Genomic DNA, 22,005 nt, shown 5'->3' on the forward strand with positions numbered 1-22,005 from the left:
GGACTTCCCTGAACTCCAAAGCTTGGATCAACTGCCTCCCAGTGATAGTCCTGCATGCAAATAGGAAAAAAAATTGGCTGAAATATGGTATGGAATTTTCATACAAACCCTACATCTCTCATACAATTCTGGGTTCATGACACCTTATGAATCAACTCTTTAGATAGAAATGAGAATAAAACCAGACTAAACATGATCAATCTATCTTTGGTCCATTTTTTTTTTGCATACAAATTTTACCTTTGTGTTTTGATGTAGTCATCTTTTAAGGGAAAGAGCTGCTCCTCTACCTTGTCCCAACGCTCCAAGCAGCTCCACAGCCAGTCAGGGTTTACAACATGGAGATGTTTACAGTCCAGAGCTTGCCGTACTTTTTCTGTGCCTATTATTAAGTCAAACACAACATTACAGTGTTCTGAATAGAAAAGAAGAGGCTTACGTTTTTAAACAGGATATTCTGTGGCCTATTTTGAAAGTTATCAGCTGGCTCAAAGACATTACAGGTCATGTTTAAACAAGTCTTAAGCCTTGGCTGCACTAAGGTATTTTACAAGAAGCTTATTAGCGGTGAAAATGTTGTGAAATTCCTTAGTGCAGACACAGCTAGTGTTCCGCTAAAACTCATTCAAATGGGAAGTGGAACCAATCAATTCATAACACTTGAGCATTTCTACACTGAGTAAAGAGTCAAAAAGATAAAAGGAACAAAAAAGTTACACATTTCCAGAAACACAGCCTTGTATCAAAAGATATCACAGTCTAAAGCAGGAGTGGCCAAAGAGTGGCCTGTTCAGTACCCCTAAAAACCTAAGCATATTTCACATTACATTCATGTATGCAGTGTTCTGTTATACCAAGCAGTTATACCACACTAACTGTCAAGCACATGGCCACCCTCTTTGATTTGCCATGAGTGTGGCAGGAGCTAATGCCTACACTAAAGCAGAAATCATGGATTCTTTAGTGTCAAATGGGAGTACTGAATATAAAATTACTCAGGGCAGGCAAGCAAGTTGCCAACATGCACCCTGGGACAGTGGAACATATCAGAAAAAAAAAAAAGAAAAAGAAAAAGAAAAAGAGGGAACCCTAGAACAATTATGGCCAAAGGCCTTGATTTATAATGCAGTGTAGACTAAAACCGATATGAGAGTCACTGGAAAGAGCAAAAAGCCAGCTAGATTGCTACAGATCTCTCCAGAGAACTATCATGATCAGCAAGCCCCACAAGTAAAAAGTGAGAGGAGCTCTCCAACCCACTAAAAGAACAAGAGAAGAAAATGTATATTTTAAGGGAGCTGGAATTAAGCGAGCAAACAGGAAGAAATTAGGTCTAAGAAAAAAAAAAGAGAAATAAGTTTTTGATGAAGAAAAGGAAACAGTTCTTTATCTTGATTAAAAACAAGAGGTTAGCAAAAAGTTTGAGGGTTGGGATGATGCAGTCTCTTGTACTAGGTATAAGTCAGGAGACTAGTTGTACTATTTTGGACATACACTCTACCCCGATATAATGCAACCCGATATAACACGAATTCGGATATAACGCAGTAAAGCAGTACTACTGGTACTCTCAATTATAGATTTATTTCCTTTGCAGATTACCCTCTCTCCCCCGCTCCCCTGTCCCCCACCAAGTAACTGTTAGGCTTCAAACTGACTTGAATCTATCCCTTCAAGAGATAAAGTGGAAGAAAAGCAGCTAGATGGAGAGGACAGTTTATATGTTATGATGAAAAAACCGCACAGGATGTCATATTGGTTTCAGAGGAGCAGAACTGCATTTATATTTTTATTTTTAAATTATATGTTGCAGTAATAAAGGAGATAAAGCTTGTAGTAGTCTTAATAAAATTGCCTTTATTATTTTAATACAGTCTGTTCCTAGGAAACAGAACAGTTCTGGGCTTATAAACATCATTTGTGTCTGCTGCTAAAGAAACAAACTTGTTTCTCTGCACTCATGAAACCTTTCCATCTCACAAAGACAGCTTCATGATCACGCCTAGAACTTTACTTTGCATTCTGTTTTAAAAGAATACCAATCACAAACTGCAAAAGAAATTTTTTAGACCAATGTCAATTTAGGGATAAAAAAAAATGAATCCAGGCTATTCCCTACCTTTTGTAAAGAAAAGGATGGGACATAATACGTAGAAAACAACGTCCTTCTCAGAGCTGTTTGATGTCTTAGCAACAGAAGCAAGAAAACAGCAGTTGCACTCCTATTGTTGGTCATTTTTAGTTTAAAAGAGGCAAAGAGAACTATTGCACACACAACCTACCCAATTTGTAACTAATAAATAATAAAAGCAACAATGCAATAATATTTTTATTGTGATCTTCGGGTTATACACATTTTATTGTTCTAGTCCTCTGGTCAAATATTTTGACGAGATTATTTTGGCACATCTAAAATACAAAATAGTCTAAATACTGCAGTGGCTTGAATGACTAATAAGATTTTAATCTTTATTTTTATGGACAAATTTACTCTAAACTTCAATACTATTTAAAATGTTTAGCTGCCCTACTAGTTGCCTCATACTCACTTAGCTCTGGGAACAGGGTATTTCCCCTCTTCAGAAAGCAGGGGCTAGTGATATATAAGTAAACATGCCTACATTCTTTAAAAGCCAGATCCTGAAGCTTTTATACAACAATGGTATCTTAAGAAAAGACGGAATAAAATGAATTATTTTGCCCTAAGTGAATTAAGTAGATATGAAATTGATAGCTGGACTATTAAAGGGGCACTTCGCTTAGTTATGTTTTGTAAAAAACAAGGTTTTACAGAACTAGAACAAACATGTCATGATTCTCTCCTTTATAAATTCTCACTAAGTTTACATGTTACCATCCCTTTGTAGCCTTTGCAACCTCATAATGCTCTGCCATTATGTGGCAAACAACAAGGTGCTGTCTCACCTACCTCAGATTAAAATAAGGAGACATCAAAGAAACACAACAAAGTCCCTGTGTGTAAGTGTGGATACTTATATTATTTTGCACCCACATGCCCTGATCTGGATCAAAGTTCTGTTTTGATAGATTTGTGGAGACAGAGGTAGAGGCTGTGCCTGCACCAAAGGGTTTACAATCTAAGGATGTATAAAATTCCCATTGTGCCTCAGTCTCAAGAAAATGCTAGACACCAAACAAAGATCCAGCTAGCATTTTACATCTTCATCTGCTTATCAACTACGCTAACAAAGTGCACAATTTATGTTTTAGACTCTGACTTCACTCCAGTGCCCTTGGAGACCTTGTTGCTGTTTATTGTCATGGACTTCATGTCACAAAATGCCTCCAAGCATATTACTTGTTTTGTCACTTCATATATTCCGTGTAAGGAGCCAGGATTGTACTGCAAACTAATTGCCAGCCATAATTACCTACAAATCACACAGGCACATGTCTTTAGGTGGTCTTTTGGTACATCTGTTGTTAGACAAAGACATATGGTATCCATGTGGAAACAGTGTTAAAGGGGCGGGACTGCCTGAAGAAAAGATAGAGCTGCAAAATTTCTACAGGTTACCCATAACATATAACACAGATTCACTAGTGAAATTCACATACCAGCTTGTAAGCAGCCACAACAGAATGAGCATGAAAGGCATGTAGCCAACTGAGTAATGTGTCCAACTATGTTGTAAGGGCACGATTCCCACCTAGAAATCTTAGGTCAGCAGTTCAGAATTTCTACTCCAAAGGACAAGATATAGCACAATCACTACTATCAATACATAGGAGAGAAAAATTTACTCCACAGCCACATCCAAGTTGTATGACTCAACTGTTCTGCAGTAGGTGTAGGAAAAGATACAATAGTGTTACCTTAATGTAAGAACCCTTTCCCACTACTGCAATGGAAATTTGCTAAACGATTATGCAGGACTACATTCCTGATCATTGGGTTGTAAAGATGAGCTACTCTCTCTATTACTTAATGCTCCACACAGTGAAGGCTCATTTGTATTACAATAGAGTTCACAACAGTATTGTTAATTAGTTTTCAAATCGTTAATACACTCAGTCCACATACTATGATATAGCATATTAATATAATTAAAACCTAAAGTTAAATCTAATATTTATATTTAGCTAACAGTAGTGGATGATTCATTAAAGGATGTGCAGTCATTAAAGACATCTGCAATACAAACAGTTTTGCAAATTTTCTTATTTAGTCTCAGGGTTTTTTGTTTTTTAATTTTGGTAGAAAGGTACCATACACTCCTAATAAAATCATGTTAATAGTCAAATTATACATTCCAGAAACAACAACAAAAAAAGGAAACACCCAAAACGTTTCACTGTCTCAAACGGTGGGTCGGGACCCCCAAGTCGTTTGAGACCCCATTTTAATGGGGTCAGCGGGGTTGGCTTAGACTTGCTGGGACCAAAGGCTGAAGCCCAAGCCCCACCACCCAGAGCTCAGGCTACAGGCCCCCAGCCTGGGGCTGAAACCCTTGGGCTTCAGCTTTGGCCCCCCTGCCCGGAGCAGTGGGGCTCAGGCAGGCACAGGTTTCTGTCCCCCCTCCTGTGGCCATGTAGAAATTTTTGCTGTCAGAATGGGGTCACGATGCAATGAAGTTTGAGAACCCCTTATGTGCCTTACTCTCCAGCTAGCCTTGAATAATACTGATATTTTCGAACAACACGCGTTAAAACTACACCACGGGGGGGGGGGGGAAATCGATCTAAGATACGCAGCTTCAGCTACGAGAATAGCGTAGCAGAAGTCGACGCATCTTAGATCGACTTAGAATCCTCATGGCGCGGGATCAACGGCCACCGCTCCCCCGCTGACTCCACTTCCGCCTCTCGCCGTGGAGGAGTTCCGGAGTCGATGGCAGAGCAATCGGGGATCGATTTATTGCGTCTACACTAGATTCGATATATCAATCCCCAATAGATCGATCACTACCCGCCGATCTGGCGGGTAGTGTAGACATACCCTTAGAAACAAAGTAAATATGTACAGAAGTTATCTGCACAACTGCTTTCAAGAACAACCAGAACTGGAAACTACAAAATTGTTGCCAAAAATATGCATTAGAGAGTTTAGAAATATTTTCTTGGCTCTACTACATGTAAAGTTTATTTTATACACAAGGAAACAAGAAATAAAATCTAACTTTGTCATTTGCATTTTGATAGTGACCAAATACCCCAAACAGATTCAAGGCCTCACTGGACACAGTGCTGTATGTACACACAGGAGGATATTATTCCTTGGCAGGTAATCTAATCTGAAATAAGATACACTAACTGTAACAAACAATAGGGAAGTGAGAGGGAAGAGAAGGAAATTGATTAAAAGATTTTGTACGTATATTAGCTATTGCACAACTCAGTGGCTCAAACATCCCTCCCCACATACAGAAGAAATCAGCTGATTCCCTCCCCCCGACTCCCACTCAACCAAGCCATGGCATTGGCTGAATAATTTCTTATAGGCATCACAGCAGAGGAAAGTGTTAAAGAGAGTTTTGAAGGAGAGATTTGTGACTACAGACTAGATTAGAAAGGGCATTCATGCCTAAGGCTCAGCATTCTACAAAGCAGAGACATTATTTATATAACTAAAAACAGATTCTATAAGAGTGCTTATTACCAAAAGGTAGAACATATTTTGTTCGAGCAAAATTGGAGTGTTTATGATTGTGGAACTAGCTGGGACAAAAATGTATTTTTTAAAAAAGTGACAGTACTTAGGGAAGTAGAGAGTTAAATTGGATACTTTAAATTACATCACATGAAGGCAGACAACTAAATATTGACAAATTTTATAAGTGCTTGCATACAAATGCTAGAAGTCTAAATAGTAAGATAGGTAAACCTGAGTGCCTGGTATTAAATGAGGATATTGATATAATAGGCATCACAGAAACTTGGTGGAATGATAATAATCAATGGGACAGGGTAAGACCAGGTACAAAATACAAAGTAATGACACAGTAGGTCACACTGGTGGGGGAGTGGCACTATGTGTGAAAGAAAGAATAGTCTCATATATAGGAAAAATCTTTAATGAATTCAACTGTATCACAGAAATTCCATGCTTGAACAATAAGAGTCTAGCAGTAGGAATATACTACCAACCACCTGACCACAATGGTGACAGTGACTATGAAACACAGTGATATCAGATGCTACAAAAACAGAAAACTCAAAAGTAATGGGGGATTTCAACTATCCCCATATTGACATGTCACCTCTGGATGGGATGCAGAGATAAAATTTCTAGACGCCATTAATGACTGCTTCTTGGAGCAGCTAGTCCTGGAACCCATAAGGGGAGAGGCAATTCTTGATTTAGTCCTAAATGGCGAATAGGATCAGGTTCAAGAAGTGCATATAGCTGAAAAGTTTGGTAATAGCAACCATAATCTAATTATATTTAACATCCTCATAGGAGGGAAAATACCAAAGAAACCCATCACAATAGTACTGAACTTCAAAAAGCAGAACTAAACAAAAATGAAGAAGCTAGTTAATGGAAATTAAAAGGAACAGTCATAAGGGTGAAATGTCTGCAAGCTGCATGGAAACTATTTAAAAGCACCATGATAGCGGTTCAAACTAAACATATATCTTAAAATAAAACAAAACCAAAAGAACAGTCAGAGGGCCAAAATGCCACCATGGGTAAAGAGCAGAGTAAAAGAATGAAAAAAGACAAAACAAAAACAAATTTTTTAAGTATCTCAGCTGCAGGAAGCCTGTCAAAATCAGTGGGACCACTAAATGATCACAGTGCAACAGGAGCACCAAAAGAAGATAAGGCCATTGTAGAGAAGCTAAATGAATTTGTTACATTGGTTTTCACTGCAGAGGATTCATTTTAGGTGACAAATCTGAGGAACTGAGTTTGAGGTGTCAGTAGCAGTAGGTTTTGGAACAAATTGATAAATTAAACAATAAGAAGTCACCAGGACCAGATGATATTCACCCAAAAGTTCTGAAGGAACTCAAATATGAAATTGCAGAACTGCTAACTGTGGTACGTAACCAAATGCCTAGATCAGCCTCTGTACCACATGACTGGAGGATAGCTAATGTAATGCAATTTTTAAAAAAGGCTCCAGAGGCGGTTCTGGGAATTACATACCGGTAAGCCTAACTTCAGTACCAGGCAAATTGGATGAAAGTACAGTAAAGAATAGAATTATTAGACAGATAGATGAACACAATATTTTGGGGAAGAGTCAATATAGCTTTTGTAACGGGAAATTATGCCTCACTAATCTATTAGAGTTCTTGGAGGGGGGTCAAAGGATTCTAAGCTAGATGGATCATTGGTCTGACCCAGTGGGGCCATCCTTATATTTTTACTTACAAGCTTGCAAGTCACCAAAGGCATGCAAAAAAGGCCACATAAAACACAGAATTTGCAGGACTAATTTGTAAGCAATACCACATGTTTACTCTTCGTGTAAGTGAAATATTGAGAGCAAAATAACGGAAACCACCAACATAGTCAAAATAACTTTAGCTGGTTTGGGTTTTTTTTTTTGCTTTTTAAATTATGTTATTGAGTGAGAGCCTGGGGATCTAGATCCTCCTATCAAAATCAGAAGAGATTAAAAATATCCATTCACTTGTGGAGAAGGGAAGCTCTTCTTAGTGAGTGTGGGGACACAAGCCATTTATTTCTGAAGACTTGAAGTTTTCATTTAAAATTAAGGTTGTCAAATGATTTTTTAAACATCACAATTAATCACGAGATTAAAAAATAGTCGCAATTAATCGCAGTTTTAATCACACTGTTAAACAATAATAGAATACCATTTTAAATTTATTATAAATATTTTTTGGATATGCACAACAGCCCCGTAGAACAAGTTTTTTATACTTAGGTCTACAAATTAGATAAAAAAAATACACAAAAGGACTTTTTCCAGAAAACGACCGTCAGTTCCCCTTCCTCTTATGGGACAGCAAGGCAAACAGGGTAGAATATGTATATTATGACACTTTTATATAGCTTTTCAAAACTAGGTCTTCCTAAAATAGTGCACTGAGGTTTTACTTTGCACACCAGGGAAGAGACAACCAGAACATAAACAAAAATCAAATTATTATGCTAGCTTCTTGTATTCTTTCCTCAATACTTATTTAATCAAACAGTCAAGCATTATTCTCCCCTTGCTCCAGCTTCTCTATCATGCTGCAAATGCAAGTGTGAAATTATCTTGAGCCAAACTGCCATGGAAATATTTGGTCATAAATTCAACATTATTGCTTTTATGCAAAAAAACCAAACAGATTAGTGGCCATAAGAGGCAAAGCCCCTTTGAAATGAGACATTTTGTAATTTGGAATGGAAAACCCTGAAGAAACACATAAGAGATGAATTTAGTGATTTTTATGACTAAAATACTATCAAGCCCTTTACATTTCCAATGGAATGTGACTCACATTTTGTGAGTAATTCTCATCTGATGGAGCTGCATTGACATCAGCGCAATTCTCAGAGTATGATCTGCTCAATAGCAACTGCGGCAGAGCCCGAGGGATCATGAAATACTGTGACCCAAGTTTTCAGAAGCGTGCACCAAACACATTCACAAAATGAGAATTATATGAATGCACAGTCCCAACTAGCACACCTGCAAGCGTTGGAAGTCCCCAACTCCCAGTCAATCTAAAACTGTTCCCAATCTGGACACTTTGGCTACGTCTTCACGGCCAAGAAAGGTGTGTATTAAAGTGTGATAACTATCGCGGGTTATGCATCTCATTGTAAAAAGGTGAGGTACACGTAGCTTTTACCACAAGGTAGCTAGCCAAGATCAACAGTACACACACACCCTGCCCATTGATATTTTACCTGGCTATGTCACAGTATAAGATACCTGTGCCATGTCTCCACTAGGATTTTACAAAGAGATCGTTAATCCAAGCTGATTACTCCATTGTAATAAACACACCTTTTTCTGGCCGTGAAGACAGGGCCTTAGTAACCATTCATCTAGCCCAGGGATCGGCAACCTTTGGCACGCAGCCCGGCAGGGTAAGCCCCCTGGCGGGCCAGGCCGGTTTGCTTACCTGCCGCATCTACAGGTTCGGCCGATCGCAGCTCCCACTGGCCGCGGTTCACCGCTCCAGGCCAATGGGGGCTGCGGGAAGCGGCGGCCAGCACATCCCTTGGCCCACGCTGGTTTCCGCAGCCCCCATTGGCCTGGAGCGGTGAACCGCGGCCAGTGGGAGCTGCGATCGGCCGAACCTGTAGATGCGGCAGGTAAGCAAACCGGCCTGGCCCGCCAGTGGGCTTACCCTGGTGGGTCGCGTGCCAAAGGTTGCCAATCCCTGATCTAGCCAAACAGTTTTTAAACCACTGAAACCAAGTTCATCAAAAATGTTTTTTGCCATGATGTGCCAAAAATCAAAGTTTGGGAACCTAGAAATCACCATTGTTTTCAATGTTCAGTGCAGAACTTAATATCTTTTCATATTCATCATATTTCTTTTTCAAGAAAAAGAGGAAGACTGAATTGGTTGGACTATTAAAGTGGAAATGATATTATGAGCTTGCATTGAAGTTATAGATTTGGGTGAAAAAAGCTTCACCACGCTAATAAAAATATATTATGATGTTTTTATACTGTAATCCTTTGACATGCAATTAAAAAGTTTATTTTTGCATATATTCTAATCTTGTAAGAAAGAAGGCAGGATAGGAAAATAAATCAAAGGTGACTGAAAAAACTGGACTCATGTTTTTTGTTTGCTTCTTCATGGTGTATAAAGAGGACTTAAAAGGTGTTTTTAGTTTTATTTTTTTAAAGGCTTGTTGTTGTTTTTTAATCACATTGGGAATTCAGGTCCTGTCTAGCCTGGAAGACAATGAAGTGAAATGACAATATCATAAGAAACAGAATGAAAGTTGAGCAACTGAGAGGAGATCTTTAAGTCAAGACTGTTTATCATTTGTTTCTTTTCAGTTACACCTGTTTAAAAAATACCTGATTAATTTTAGAACAACATCTTCATTGAATAATCAGCACCTCCCCCTCTTCCATCAAAGGGTAAAAGCTAGCAATACACTTCTCATCTGACACACTCAAGACCAGGAAAGACCAGATTTGACATTTGGTATTTTTAAAAGAAAAACTATTTTAAAAAATTCTTAATCCTAAGGAAGCAAAAAGGATACAAGACCTTTTAAAAATGATTTGCAGTAAATCTTTAAGCTACTTCCCCCCATAATTTAAATCAACATTAAAGATGGCAAGTATATCAAAACCCATATTTAACCTTTTCAAGTCTTCAGCCAACTTTTTGTGTAACTAAAATAATGAGTGAAAACAATATTTTCATTAACAGAAGACTGATAAATTTCACCTACTTACCTCCCCTTGCCGCAATCAGATGGGTTGCCTTGTTGGGATCATCAGCATTCAGTACTAAGTTCTTTATAATTTTAGCTCCAAGTGCTGTAGCATGATAATGCTCTCGGGTTCTTTCTATGGGGAAATTTGTTGGATAGAGTCCACTAAATATTATGGTAACATCTGCCAACACCTTGCTTTTCAATTCTGGTACTATTTTTCTTATGTCTGGAATTTCATTGATCTCCTTTTTCAGGTATTTATCATACTTGGTATAATAATCAGTGTGCACCCGAACGAGGATCTCTTCAAGGTATATTAAATGGTCATCTTCATCCGTGTCTTCTTCTTCTTCCTCTTCTTCCATGCTCTGATCTAAAGACTCACCCATTGTAATCCCAGACTGCTCACTATTCTGGGACTCTGTTTCCGCTTCTTTCTTGTCTGCACACCCATTTCCCAGATCACAAAGGCTGTCCTGTTCACTTTCTTCTTGCATTTCAAGATCAACTGTCTTGCCATGAGGATATATGCTAGGTGGAGCGGTCGCCTCCCCAGAATGGTTCACTTGACCATCCTTTCCCCCACTCACGTCAGTGCAACATTCTTGCTGCAAATTTTCATCTGGTACAGGCTGCTTTGATTTTTTCCAGCTTCTCTTCCCCTCATTTTCACTATCTGAGGCAGAAGAGGACGACGACTTCCTAGCATCTAATCCACTGTCACTTTCACTGTCACTAGACAGTTCAAAGTCCAAGTTATTTGTTGCCTTGTCTTGGGTCTGCTGCTTCTCTGTAACTGTCCTATCATCTTGTTCTGAAGAAATCTGAGACTCCTTAACACTTGTTGAATCATTAATGACGGCAGCATTTGTTTTGTGATCAATGGTATCACTTAAGGAGTCTCTAACATTTAATTTATCATTGGAATTCAACCCCAAGTTAGAAGTCTCGCTGCTCATAAAGTTACTACCATTTGTAGTACACATCTCTTTTGTAGATTTCCTAAGACCATTACTTTGTTCTTCCACACACGTAACATTCTTTGCTTCTTCAGAATCTTTTGCTGTTACCACTGCGGGATCAGATGCTTCCGTTGTTTTTGAAGAATGATTTACTGAACAAATACACAAAAAAAGTAAGATGAAGTTTCCCTGTTTTATCCTTCCAAGTAGATGAGCTTTCAATTATGCTTTCAGAAACTCAACATCCTTCCTCTCCCTCCATAAATTAAATAAGTTCAATCTACAGCTAAACATATCTATGCATCAGAATACTCTCAGTTGGGATTTTCAAAGGGCATAAGAGATTTATAGGTACTCAACTCCTATTGAAACTTAATAGGAGCGGAGTGCCTAACTCCCTTAAACCTCTTGAAAATCCCAGTTTATGTTGCCCTCATCATCATATTTGTCTGCCTCACAAATAATAATGCCTTTATCTTATTATGTAAGGAAGTATCATTCCCCTTTAGATGGGCAACTGAAGCATTAAAAACAAAAACAAAAACAAAACAAAACAAAAAAAAAACACCCCATGACCTGCCAAAGGTCACAGAGGAAAAAAGCATATTTCCAGAGTATTAGCCATAAGATCATCCTCTTTATGAACTTACAAGTTCTGCTCATATTTTTTCTACTGTCTGTTTTCAGAACTGATTGAATACAAAACCAAGAAAATGCTTTAGAAATTGAAAAATATATTTTACTGCCATCAAAATATGTTGATCAAACCCTTTATGAAGGCACTAGTGATATGCAACAAACAAGAGCAGTGTGCTTCATATGCAGGAAAAGGATTACTCTGTAAATAGCTTTTAGACAGTTTTTTTTTGGGGTAGCTGACAAGCAGCAGACAAATGCAGTTAATATTCTTGGCAGGAATACCCAAGGTCATTCTTAGCAGAGATGACCACATCTTGTTCGTAAAAAAGGTATATATGTGACTTGACTGCCCCTTGGTCACCACTATTGCCACTACAGCATGTTGATCTCATACTATATTTTGAGAAGTACATGGTCATGCTATTCATTCCATTCTTATACTTTTTAACCACATGAAACATTACTAGAGTAAAATAACAGAACTGAATTCATTTCTAGATGGTAACAACGGCAAAAGAATGGTAAACAGGCTCAATAGGAACTAAATATGTACAGAAAAATACTAACTATCCTGAAATGAAAGCTTCTCTCTAAAATACCCAACTACGAATAAAGTAAGTTCCTTTCCAGCTACTTCTACGAGTTTCAATAAATCCTGGATATATTGGCCTTCCCAGTCATCACCTTTTCAGACTTAATTTTCTCAGGTGAAAACCACTGCTGTAGCATCTGCTTTTCCACTGTTTACAGTACCCTCTTAAGATTGCTGAAAATAAAATTCTGTCAAATGCAAAATGGATGCGTTTGGTAGACACTGAAACCCCACTATTAGTTTTTTGTTTTGGACAACACTTTGTTAGCATGGTTTTGGTTTGCTAGTCAACTGCTGCTCCAAAAGTAAATAAATAAAATGGAGTTACCCTTCTTTTTCATTTGAGCTTCCCTTGATCCAGGTGGTGCATTAATATCGCCTATACCCTGAAAGTATACATATTTCTTTACAGTTATCAAATTGGGTGCAAACTTCCAAACATCCTCTCGGTCATCAATAATGCAAACCATGGAGTCACCACATGGGAAGAGATTTCTAAAAAAAAAAAAAAAAAAAGTTGCTTGTTTTTATTGTCTGTCAAGATTACTATTTAAAACACTCTGGGTTGACATTCTGGTTAGTTGTGTGCGTCAAATGGGCATGAACATTAAACATGAATGATTTCTGAAAATTAACGTATTTATTAGGATTCTGGATGAGTCAATTCGTTTACCTGTAACAGTTATACAATCTGCAGCTCTTCTTACTGGTTACTCTACCAATCGTCTTTTTGTGGTTTTTAAAAGTTTTATGAACAATTAGAAAGAATTTTTCAAGTTAGTTACACAAAAGTCTCAAAAAAATAAATAAATTAGCAATTAAATTTATTTATCCCCTTCACTTCCAGTGGTCAAAAATATGAGCCCTCCCAAAGTTTAAATTTGAGTATACATAGTGTATTGCACTGAATTTCAGTCTAGGTTCTTCGACCTAAATAATACAAAATAATTCAGGAATAAAGGGGCAGGAGCAATATCATATATAGTAACTTAGTCACACTTACTCATTCCACAGAGATTACATCTAAACAAGAAGTCTTAGTATTTAAACTATCATGGAGCAGGTCCTCAAGGAATCAATTATGAAACACTTAGAGGAGAGGAAAGTGATCAGGAACAGTCAGCATGGATTCACCAAGGGGAAGTCGTGCCTGACTAACCTAATTGCCTTCTATGATGAGATAACTGGTTCTGTGGATGAGGGGAAAGCAGTGGATGTGTTATTCCTTGACTTTAGCAAAGCTTTTGATACGGTCTCCCACAGTATTCTTGCCGCCAAGTTAAAGAAGTATGGGCTGGATGAATGGACTGTAAGGTGGATAGAAAGCTGGCTAGATCGTCGGGCTCAACGGGTAGTGATCAATGGCTCCATGTCTAGTTGGCAGCCGGTTTCAAGCGGAGTGCCCCAAGGGTCGGTCCTGGGGCCGATTTTGTTTAATATCTTTATTAATGATCTGGAGGATGGTGTGGACCGCACTCTCAGCAAGTTTGCAGATGACACTAAACTGGGAGGCGTGGTAGAGATACACTGGAGGGTAGGGATCGGATACAGAGGGACCTAGACAAATTAGAGGATTGGGCCAAAAAAAACACCTGATGAGGTTTAACAAGGACAAGTGCAGAGTCCTGCACTTAGGACAGAAGAATCCTATGCACTGCTACAGACTAGGGACCGAATGGCTAGGTAGCAGTTCTGCAGAAAAGGACCTAGGGGTCACAGTGGACGAGAAGCTGGATATGAGTCAACAGTGTGCTCTTGTTGCCAAGAAAGCTAACGGCATTTTGGGCTGTATAAGTAGGGGCATTGCCAGCAGATCGAGGAACGTGATCGTTCCCCTTTATTCGACATTGGTGAGGCCTCATCTGGAGTACTGTGTCCAGTTTTGGGCCCCACACTACAGGAAGGATGTGGAAAAATTGGAAAGAGTCCAGCGGAGGGCAACAAAAATGATTAGGGGTCTGGAGCACATGACTTATGAGGAGAGGCTGAGGGAATGGGATTGTTTAGTCTCCAGAAGAGAAGAATGAGGGGGGATTTGATAGCTGCTTTCAACTACCTGAGGGGGGGTTCCAAAGAGGATGGAGCTCGGCTGTTCTCAATGGTGGCAGATGACAGAACAAGGAGCAATGGTCTCAAGTTGCAGTGGGGGAGGTCTAGGTTGGATATTACGAAACACTATTTCACTAGGAGGGTGGTGAAGCACTGGAATGCGTTACCTAGGGAGGTGGTGGAGTCTCCTTCCTTGGAGGTTTTTAAGGCCCGGCTTGACAAAGCCCTGGCTGGGATGATTTGGTTGGGAATTGGTCCTGCTTTGAGCAGGGGGTTGGACTAGATGACCTCCTGAGGTCCCTTCCAACCCTGATATTCTAGGATTCTATGAAACTGGTCATAAACCTGGCAGGAGAATACTCAGAATAGATCCAAAAATATACCCAGGATAAGAAAAAAAATATGTATGATTTGCTGTGATGAATCCTCCCCTCCCCATAACAGCTCCAATATGGATATTATTAAATATCAGGCAATCCTATGTTTTACACAGACAAAAGGCCAAGATTGTCAAAAATTGGAGCCTAAAATATAGGTTAAGGAGCTTAATTTAAGCACTGAAGTGTAATTTTCAAAAGTGCTAATCATCAATGAAACTCGAAAGTGATGAATACCCAGCAAAGTCAGGCCACGTAAGTACCTAAATACAGATTTGAGAGTCTAGCTTTAGGCTACTGTTCTGGAAAATCTTGGCCTAAATTTCTACAATATAAAAATGCACAAATTATATTATGAAATGAACCACAAAATGAAATAAAATAGGATGGGTTGCTTGCAAATCATCGCAGGGAAAAAGTTTAGGGCCCCGTCTAGACTACCGCTTAAATTGATCTAACTTATGTCGCCTCGGGGTGTGAAAAAGTCCCCTTCTTCCCCCCAGGTGACGCAAGTTTCACGCTGTCCACACTGGCGCTATCCGCCGACATAGCTTACGCTTCTCAAGAAGGTGGAGTAATTATGCCGATGGCATAGCGCATCTTCACCAGACGCGCTACAACAGCGCAGCTGCATCAGTGCAGCTGTGCTGATGTTGCGCTGTAGTGTAGATTTGCCCTGAGTTGCAATTATCTGCAGGCATAAAACATCTGAAAACAAAGGTTATCACTGAATGGGAGACTCTAAATTATCTTGCTTGAACATTACAGGCTGTAACGTCCACTGAAGTATTAAGTAGATGAAGCCTATAAGCATTAGCTAGCACTTCTCAGTTTTATTGCTCTCTGTGAAGGTACAGATTTATGGGGTACAGAAGACAATTTCTCCCTTTAATACTTTTGTTCCCAACATTCTGCCTTCATTTCCTCTCCTGGATTATTTATTAAGAAGTTTCACACCCCCATACATACCTAAGATTCCCTGTTTTAGAAAATGGATCAATACATTCATCTCTTGACAATATCCGATGAGAAAAAAGTTTCTTTTCAGGGTCCAAAAATCCTTTTGAAAGAAGAGTTTGAAGTTAATATTTCTTCACAGCAACATTTTCTCCCTGTTAACATTCTACATAATCTGTTTTCATAGTCCATCACACCATACTACACTAAGCCCATTTTTGTGCATTAACAGCAGTACAAATGGAGCAACACAGCCTTTCAATTTGAAGTTTAAAATAAACTGTGTGATACTGGTGTAATCAAAAATGCACTGAGATATTTAAACTCCAAAAAGTATTTATTAGATAGCAGGTAAAGAGTAAACACAGTAGATTAGATACCTGTCACTAATTCAGTAGGACTCTTATTTTAAATATCCAATCCCAATTCCTTTAACACAGAAGCAATAATGAAGTTACAAAAATTGTGGCATCAGTGAATAATTAAGGTAAAAGGAAGTAAGCATAGCTGACAGTTAAATAAAGGTTCTGGTAACTTACATTTATAACACTTTAAGACTAAATCCTGTCCTTAGCACATTGTGCCTAGGGTCTGCAGAGAAGTCTCATGCGAATTGGCAAAGTACTGCAATGCTTAAGCATAACGGGCAAGTTAAGAGGCAGTTTCAGTTTGAATTCTTGCATCTGTGGTTTTAAATTGGACCTATAACATTGTTTTAGTGCATTTGTACTTGTACTAAGAATAAATCAGGATTTCTTGAAATGTTAGACGTATTTACATAAATCTGTGCTGACTGCGCTCTTTGTTAAGAAGGAATATGAGACAGTATGCTAGCTAATTTAAAGGCAAGATAAAATACAATTAGTTTGGCAAAATGGCAAATTCATCCATATACAAACAGGGTAATGCAGCTGACCTCTCTGTCAATGTACTTAACCTCTCTTTATAAACAGACATTGTGGTTTCCTTACTGCTCTGAAAGAAAAAAAGTGGTGTTTCATGTATTACTCTGGATTTGCCATTTTGCTGAACTGATTGGATTATAATCTGCTTTGAGATTAGCTTGAACGTCTCACTATTGCTGCAGATAACACAATCATTACTTATTTATGCAAAAACAAATTTCAAAAAAGGTAGCCATGTTATAGTCTATTGCGCAAGTTTTGAGAAGTGACTACTGATGTCAGGAGGGCAAATCTGAGGCTCCCTGCAAGGGCCTTATGGATTTTCAGTGTACTCAGAACTTTCTGAAAGTCAGGCCCCTTTTAGGAGTCTCAAACAAAATCACTAATCTCTTTTGAAAATTTGGACCTATATGTATTAATATAAATGTGACATTGGAATAACTTAAAACCCATAAAAAGCAAGAAAATTCTGAGTTAAGGACAGAGGTTCAACCTTAACTCACCCGACTATGCTTAAGAATTGCAGCAAACGCATGTAGAATCATCCCCTGTAGAGAGACCCTTGCAGTACCTAGGCATAATGAATTGAAAATATTAACTACAGAGAACCATTGCCACACACAGAAAGAACATATTTTGACAAACTGAATGTAAATCGTCATATACTGCATTATTGTACAACTGTCACACCATCAGCTGTTCCTCCCCCTCACCAATCATCTGAGTAAAACAGAAGCTTTCCATTCTCATTAGTACATTCCTGCCTAATTTGTCAGTGAAACCACAATCAAGTACTTGCTACATTGTCACATTACACGTGGTAACAAACCTGAACATACATAAGTGTTGACAGCAAATAATGATGGAAGATGCAGAAGTACACAGTTATTTAACAGGGCTTTGGCAAAAGTCTAGTTCATTTATGCTTTTTCCTGGCAACTGATGGCAGGTAAAAAGAAAATTGAGGACAGTTCACTACAGATGCAAAAACTGTCCCCACAAATTGAAGGCCCAATTTGAAAAAAGTCAGGTCCATTACATCTTTATCTTCTTAAAGTTTAAGCTTTCATATGACTTTACCAGTTCCTAATACAGCTCAATATGGATTAGTCACACAAAATTTCAGTGAAGCCTTCTAGATTGGTGTTAAATTGAATGAAGTACACTAAGTAACCAAAAGGCATAATCTTTACTAAGGAGCTTCTCTCTCAAATTTACTTTTCTAAAACATTGCCAAGTCAATGGAAAAACAAAGTATAATATCAATTTGTTTATATATTTCACAGAAATGGCGTATGGGAGGCACATAATATTTCATTGATGGAATAGGGTTAATTTGCTTTAACAAAATGTCTGTCATTAAATCTTTAATAAGAATAAGAACTTTTCACCAGTACTGGCTATGAAGTGAGTTTCTTCCATAAAAGAACAACTGAGACACCCAGTGGCTAGACCATGTATTAACAAAAAACAGCAACTGATCCACATCTCTCTCTAGAAATCCAAAATTCTTTAAGTGGCACTCATTACAGCCCCCCCTTTACCATCACCCTGTCCCCCAGCTGTTTCAGCCCCTCAATTTCTTCCCCTGCTATGGAATTGTTTACCATTAAAAATAACTAAGACAAAGTAACAATAAGCAGTTTTAAAAATTCCAACCACCAGCACCAGCACATGGGAATGAGAGTCAGAGGACAATACCACGGATACATCACCATACTTGATTTTTCTACTCCAAGACGCTCAGACACTGTGGTGATGGACATAATATAAAACTACAGAGAGAAGAATTTAGTCTCCTACTTCTTAAAAGCACAGGACTCGTTTGTTTCTAAGTTATAATTCAAAGTTAGTAATTAGTTAATTTTACTACTTAACCATTTCAATTTTTTTAGATAAATGAATGTAGAGCACTGGGTACATAATGATATTTAATATTTTAAAAGTATGTTATCTTAAATCTGACCTTCTCAATACATTTTAAAAGCTCAACTAGTCTATCAGATGTCAGAAGGTAAACAGAAATGTTCCATCTGGGACAGATATCTCTAGGAGGAGGAAGAGGGCATGTATGCAGTTACAACCCAGTACTTGTCACAAACTGGAAAAAAGTTAAACACTTTCACAAGTTACCCTGGGGAGAAAACATATGTAATTATTTTGTATAAACCTGAAGGAAAACCATAAAGTTTAACTAGGATGCCATCAAAGAAAAACACCAAAAACCTAATCAAGACGTTAATGATGTCTCCGGGTATAAACGCATGAGTCTCTCTACTCTATTTCGGTTCTTCTAGAGTCCTATAACTAACTCCAGCATCTGCACACCTTTTGGGTGGGCTTACCATTCAGTCATGTAAAAATGAATGGTCTTGATTACAATAAAGATCAGATCACAGAAGATCACAAATGATTACAGCACCTGTACCACTATACTATATTTCTGCACAATTAGACTATCAACATTTATATTGTGCTAGGCTACAGTGTGGGAAAAATGCACCCCTGCTCTGAAGAGCTTAACAGTCCAACAGACAGAAAGAGAGACAAGGTGCAGGAAAGGGATACAAACTAAGAAAACAATCAGATTGATGGTAGGCATACATGTCTGTTATGTATCTGCTTATATATTTGCTTTCTCTCTACTACAAAAACTTCGTTTTAGGGTATTTTGAGGAGTGACAACTCATGGGTGAAGTGGGGAGGAGAAGCAATGGTTGAAGTAAGAGGGAAGTGAGTAAAGCAAGCGGACAGCAGAAAATGCTATCTCCGCCTGGGGAGAGTGTGGGAGGATAGCTGAAGGATTGCAGTGGTAGGAGAGGGACGACAGCAGTACAGCAAGTAATAAAGAAGGTCCCCAGGCCAAGTTTCAGAGTTGAAACGAAGGATGATGTCAGGAGGTGGCAGCAGCATCTCCCTGCTATTGTTGCTCTCAGTTCAAAGAAAAAGCCACTGGGCCCAGTGCCCCAAGTGGGCCTCTCTGACCTTATATGGGAGGGGTTTGGGCAGGAAAGCTCTGGACTTATTCCCTGCATCCTTGAGCATAATTAGTGCTGGCTGCTTTAGAGAAGTAGTCATTCTCTGAAAAATCTAGCACAGGCCAATATAGGAGACTTTGGGTAGGTCTATACTTACTTCTGGGTCCGGTGGTAAGCAATTGATCTTCTGGGATCGATTTATCACGTCTTGTTTAGACGCGATAAATCGATCCCGGAAGTGCTCGCCGTCAACACCGGTACTCCAGCTCGGCGAGAGGAGTACGCGGCATCGACGGGGGAGCCTGCCTGCCGTGTCTGGACCCGCGGTAAGTTCGAACTAAGGTACTTCAACTTCAGCTACGTACGTTATTCACGTAGCTGAAGTTGCGTATCTTAGTTCGAAGTGGGGGGTTAGTGTGGACCAGGCCTTTAACTAGATCATTAGTATTTCAGTCTAAGAATGCCTTTGTTCAAATGGTACCTCCTCTACCATAATATACACATTTCCAGGTCTCAGCACCCAGAGCAGAGAGCCAGAGCCAGACACAGCCCCATGGGACAGGTGCCACTGCTTTGGCATGTACTCACTTTCCAATCCCCACACCCCATTCCCTGGGCCTTACCTTTCAGCATCTCCAAGTATACTCATGCATGCTGATGTAGTGAAAACTACACTTGGTGACCTTTCAGTGACTTATTGTTTTTTCCCCCCCTCTGCACCTCTGTTATAAAATTTACTGAAAATTCCTATGCCAAAAATCGTAGCCTTACTTGGTGGGGATATCAAAATAAAACCAAAATGGGGCTTAACACAGAAATTAAGCCTCAACTGTAATTCTGCCATTCCCTTATCTACCATAGAATCTGGCAAGAGTTACTGACCTGATCCTCCAATGGGAGTCAAGGATTCTCAGCCCCTGGTGACCTACTTTAATTCAAGACAACCTACTTTGCCATAGATCAGGAATGGCCAAACTCACTGACCCTCCGAGACACATTTGACAATCTTCAGAAGTTCAAGAGCCGGAGCTTCAGCCCCATGGGAGGCGCCTGCTGGGGCATCAGACCCACTCCTATTGAAGTCCCGAGCCCTCAGAAGTGCACCCCACGGGGCTGAAGCCCCAAGACCCTCCTCCTCGCTGGACAGAAGCCAGAGGTGATGGGGTCACATGCCCCCCCAGATTTTTACCAGGGCTTGCTGGGCCCGCTCAGACACGTGGTGCTGCCAGGCCCTCTCCTTGCCACGGCAGTTGCTGGAACCAGCAACCTGGGAGCTGCAGACCGTGGGGAGAGGCAGCAGCAAACAGCTGGGAGCAGCAGGGAGAGTCACTGTTTTTGCTGCTGCCTTTCTCCGTGGAGCTAAAGCAGCGGCCCCTCCCTGCAGCTCCCAGCTGTTTGCGGCTGCATCTCCACATGGAACTAACACCTGGGTGTTGCAGGGAGGACCGCTGAGTGTAAGAGGGAGGCGTGCCTAGGGTGGGCTTGACTCAAGCTGTTGGAGGAGCCCAAACCTTTAAATTGTGTCCCCCCGCCCTCAGCAGGCACCAGTCATCTCTGGCAGAAGCTTCTACACCCTCGCTAAAACTTGGAGATGGTTCAGTATGTTCAGCTGAAAGTTACAGATAAAACAGGTGTACTCCAGTTGCTGAAGAACACGTTTCAACATAGAGTAAACTGAAGACACAATCTTACACTTGTTAATCACGTCACGTTAATACCATAAGATATTTGGCATGTGTAACAAAAATCATTGCCAAATAAATTTATAATCAGACATTTGAAGGTGTGAACTTATCTGTATTAAAATTCTCCCATATACAGTTCTTACATTTATAGGCAAATCATGCTATTTTTTATTCTGGCTTGACGCACTGGCCAAGTATGTTTATTTCATATTCTTCAAATTCTGTCAGGCAATAGGATTTTAACTGCTCAAAAGGCATTTTCATTGGGAAATCAATCGGGTTTGCAACACATTAGATTTATCACCATGCTAAGTCTACAGTAGCTAGGTTCACAGTAGCTATGTCATGAGCCTAAACAACATAGCACCACTAAATTTTTATATTCACTTGTGTATTTATATGTTATATATAAATATTATGAAATTAGCTATAGCAGGTAACTACAGAAGTTATTCCCTTTTAAAAAAATCATGTTACTTTCAATAAAAGGTTCTATCTGATAAGGCTAAAAAGATATCT

General features: G+C 39.3%; 1 protein-coding gene across 3 annotated transcripts in view; it reads right to left on the bottom strand.

The window, feature by feature from the left end:
* The window catches only part of CTDP1 (CTD phosphatase subunit 1), a 171,883-nt gene that overhangs the window by 123,860 nt on the left and 26,018 nt on the right, over window positions 1-22,005 (bottom strand). For all 3 annotated transcript variants that reach the window (XM_024205115.1, XM_024205113.1, XM_024205114.1), the window contains exons 6-9: window positions 15,931-16,021; window positions 12,864-13,030; window positions 10,362-11,456; window positions 241-382 (exon numbers count right to left, since the gene is read on the bottom strand). In XM_024205115.1, the coding sequence (XP_024060883.1) occupies window positions 241-382; window positions 10,362-11,456; window positions 12,864-13,030; window positions 15,931-16,021 (1,495 nt within the window). The remainder of the gene's footprint in view (window positions 1-240; window positions 383-10,361; window positions 11,457-12,863; window positions 13,031-15,930; window positions 16,022-22,005) is intronic.

This window comes from Terrapene carolina, unplaced genomic scaffold (assembly GCF_002925995.2).
Source record: "Terrapene carolina triunguis isolate 2854851 unplaced genomic scaffold, T_m_triunguis-2.0 Scaffold58, whole genome shotgun sequence".
Classification (NCBI taxonomy): domain Eukaryota; kingdom Metazoa; phylum Chordata; order Testudines; family Emydidae; genus Terrapene; species Terrapene triunguis.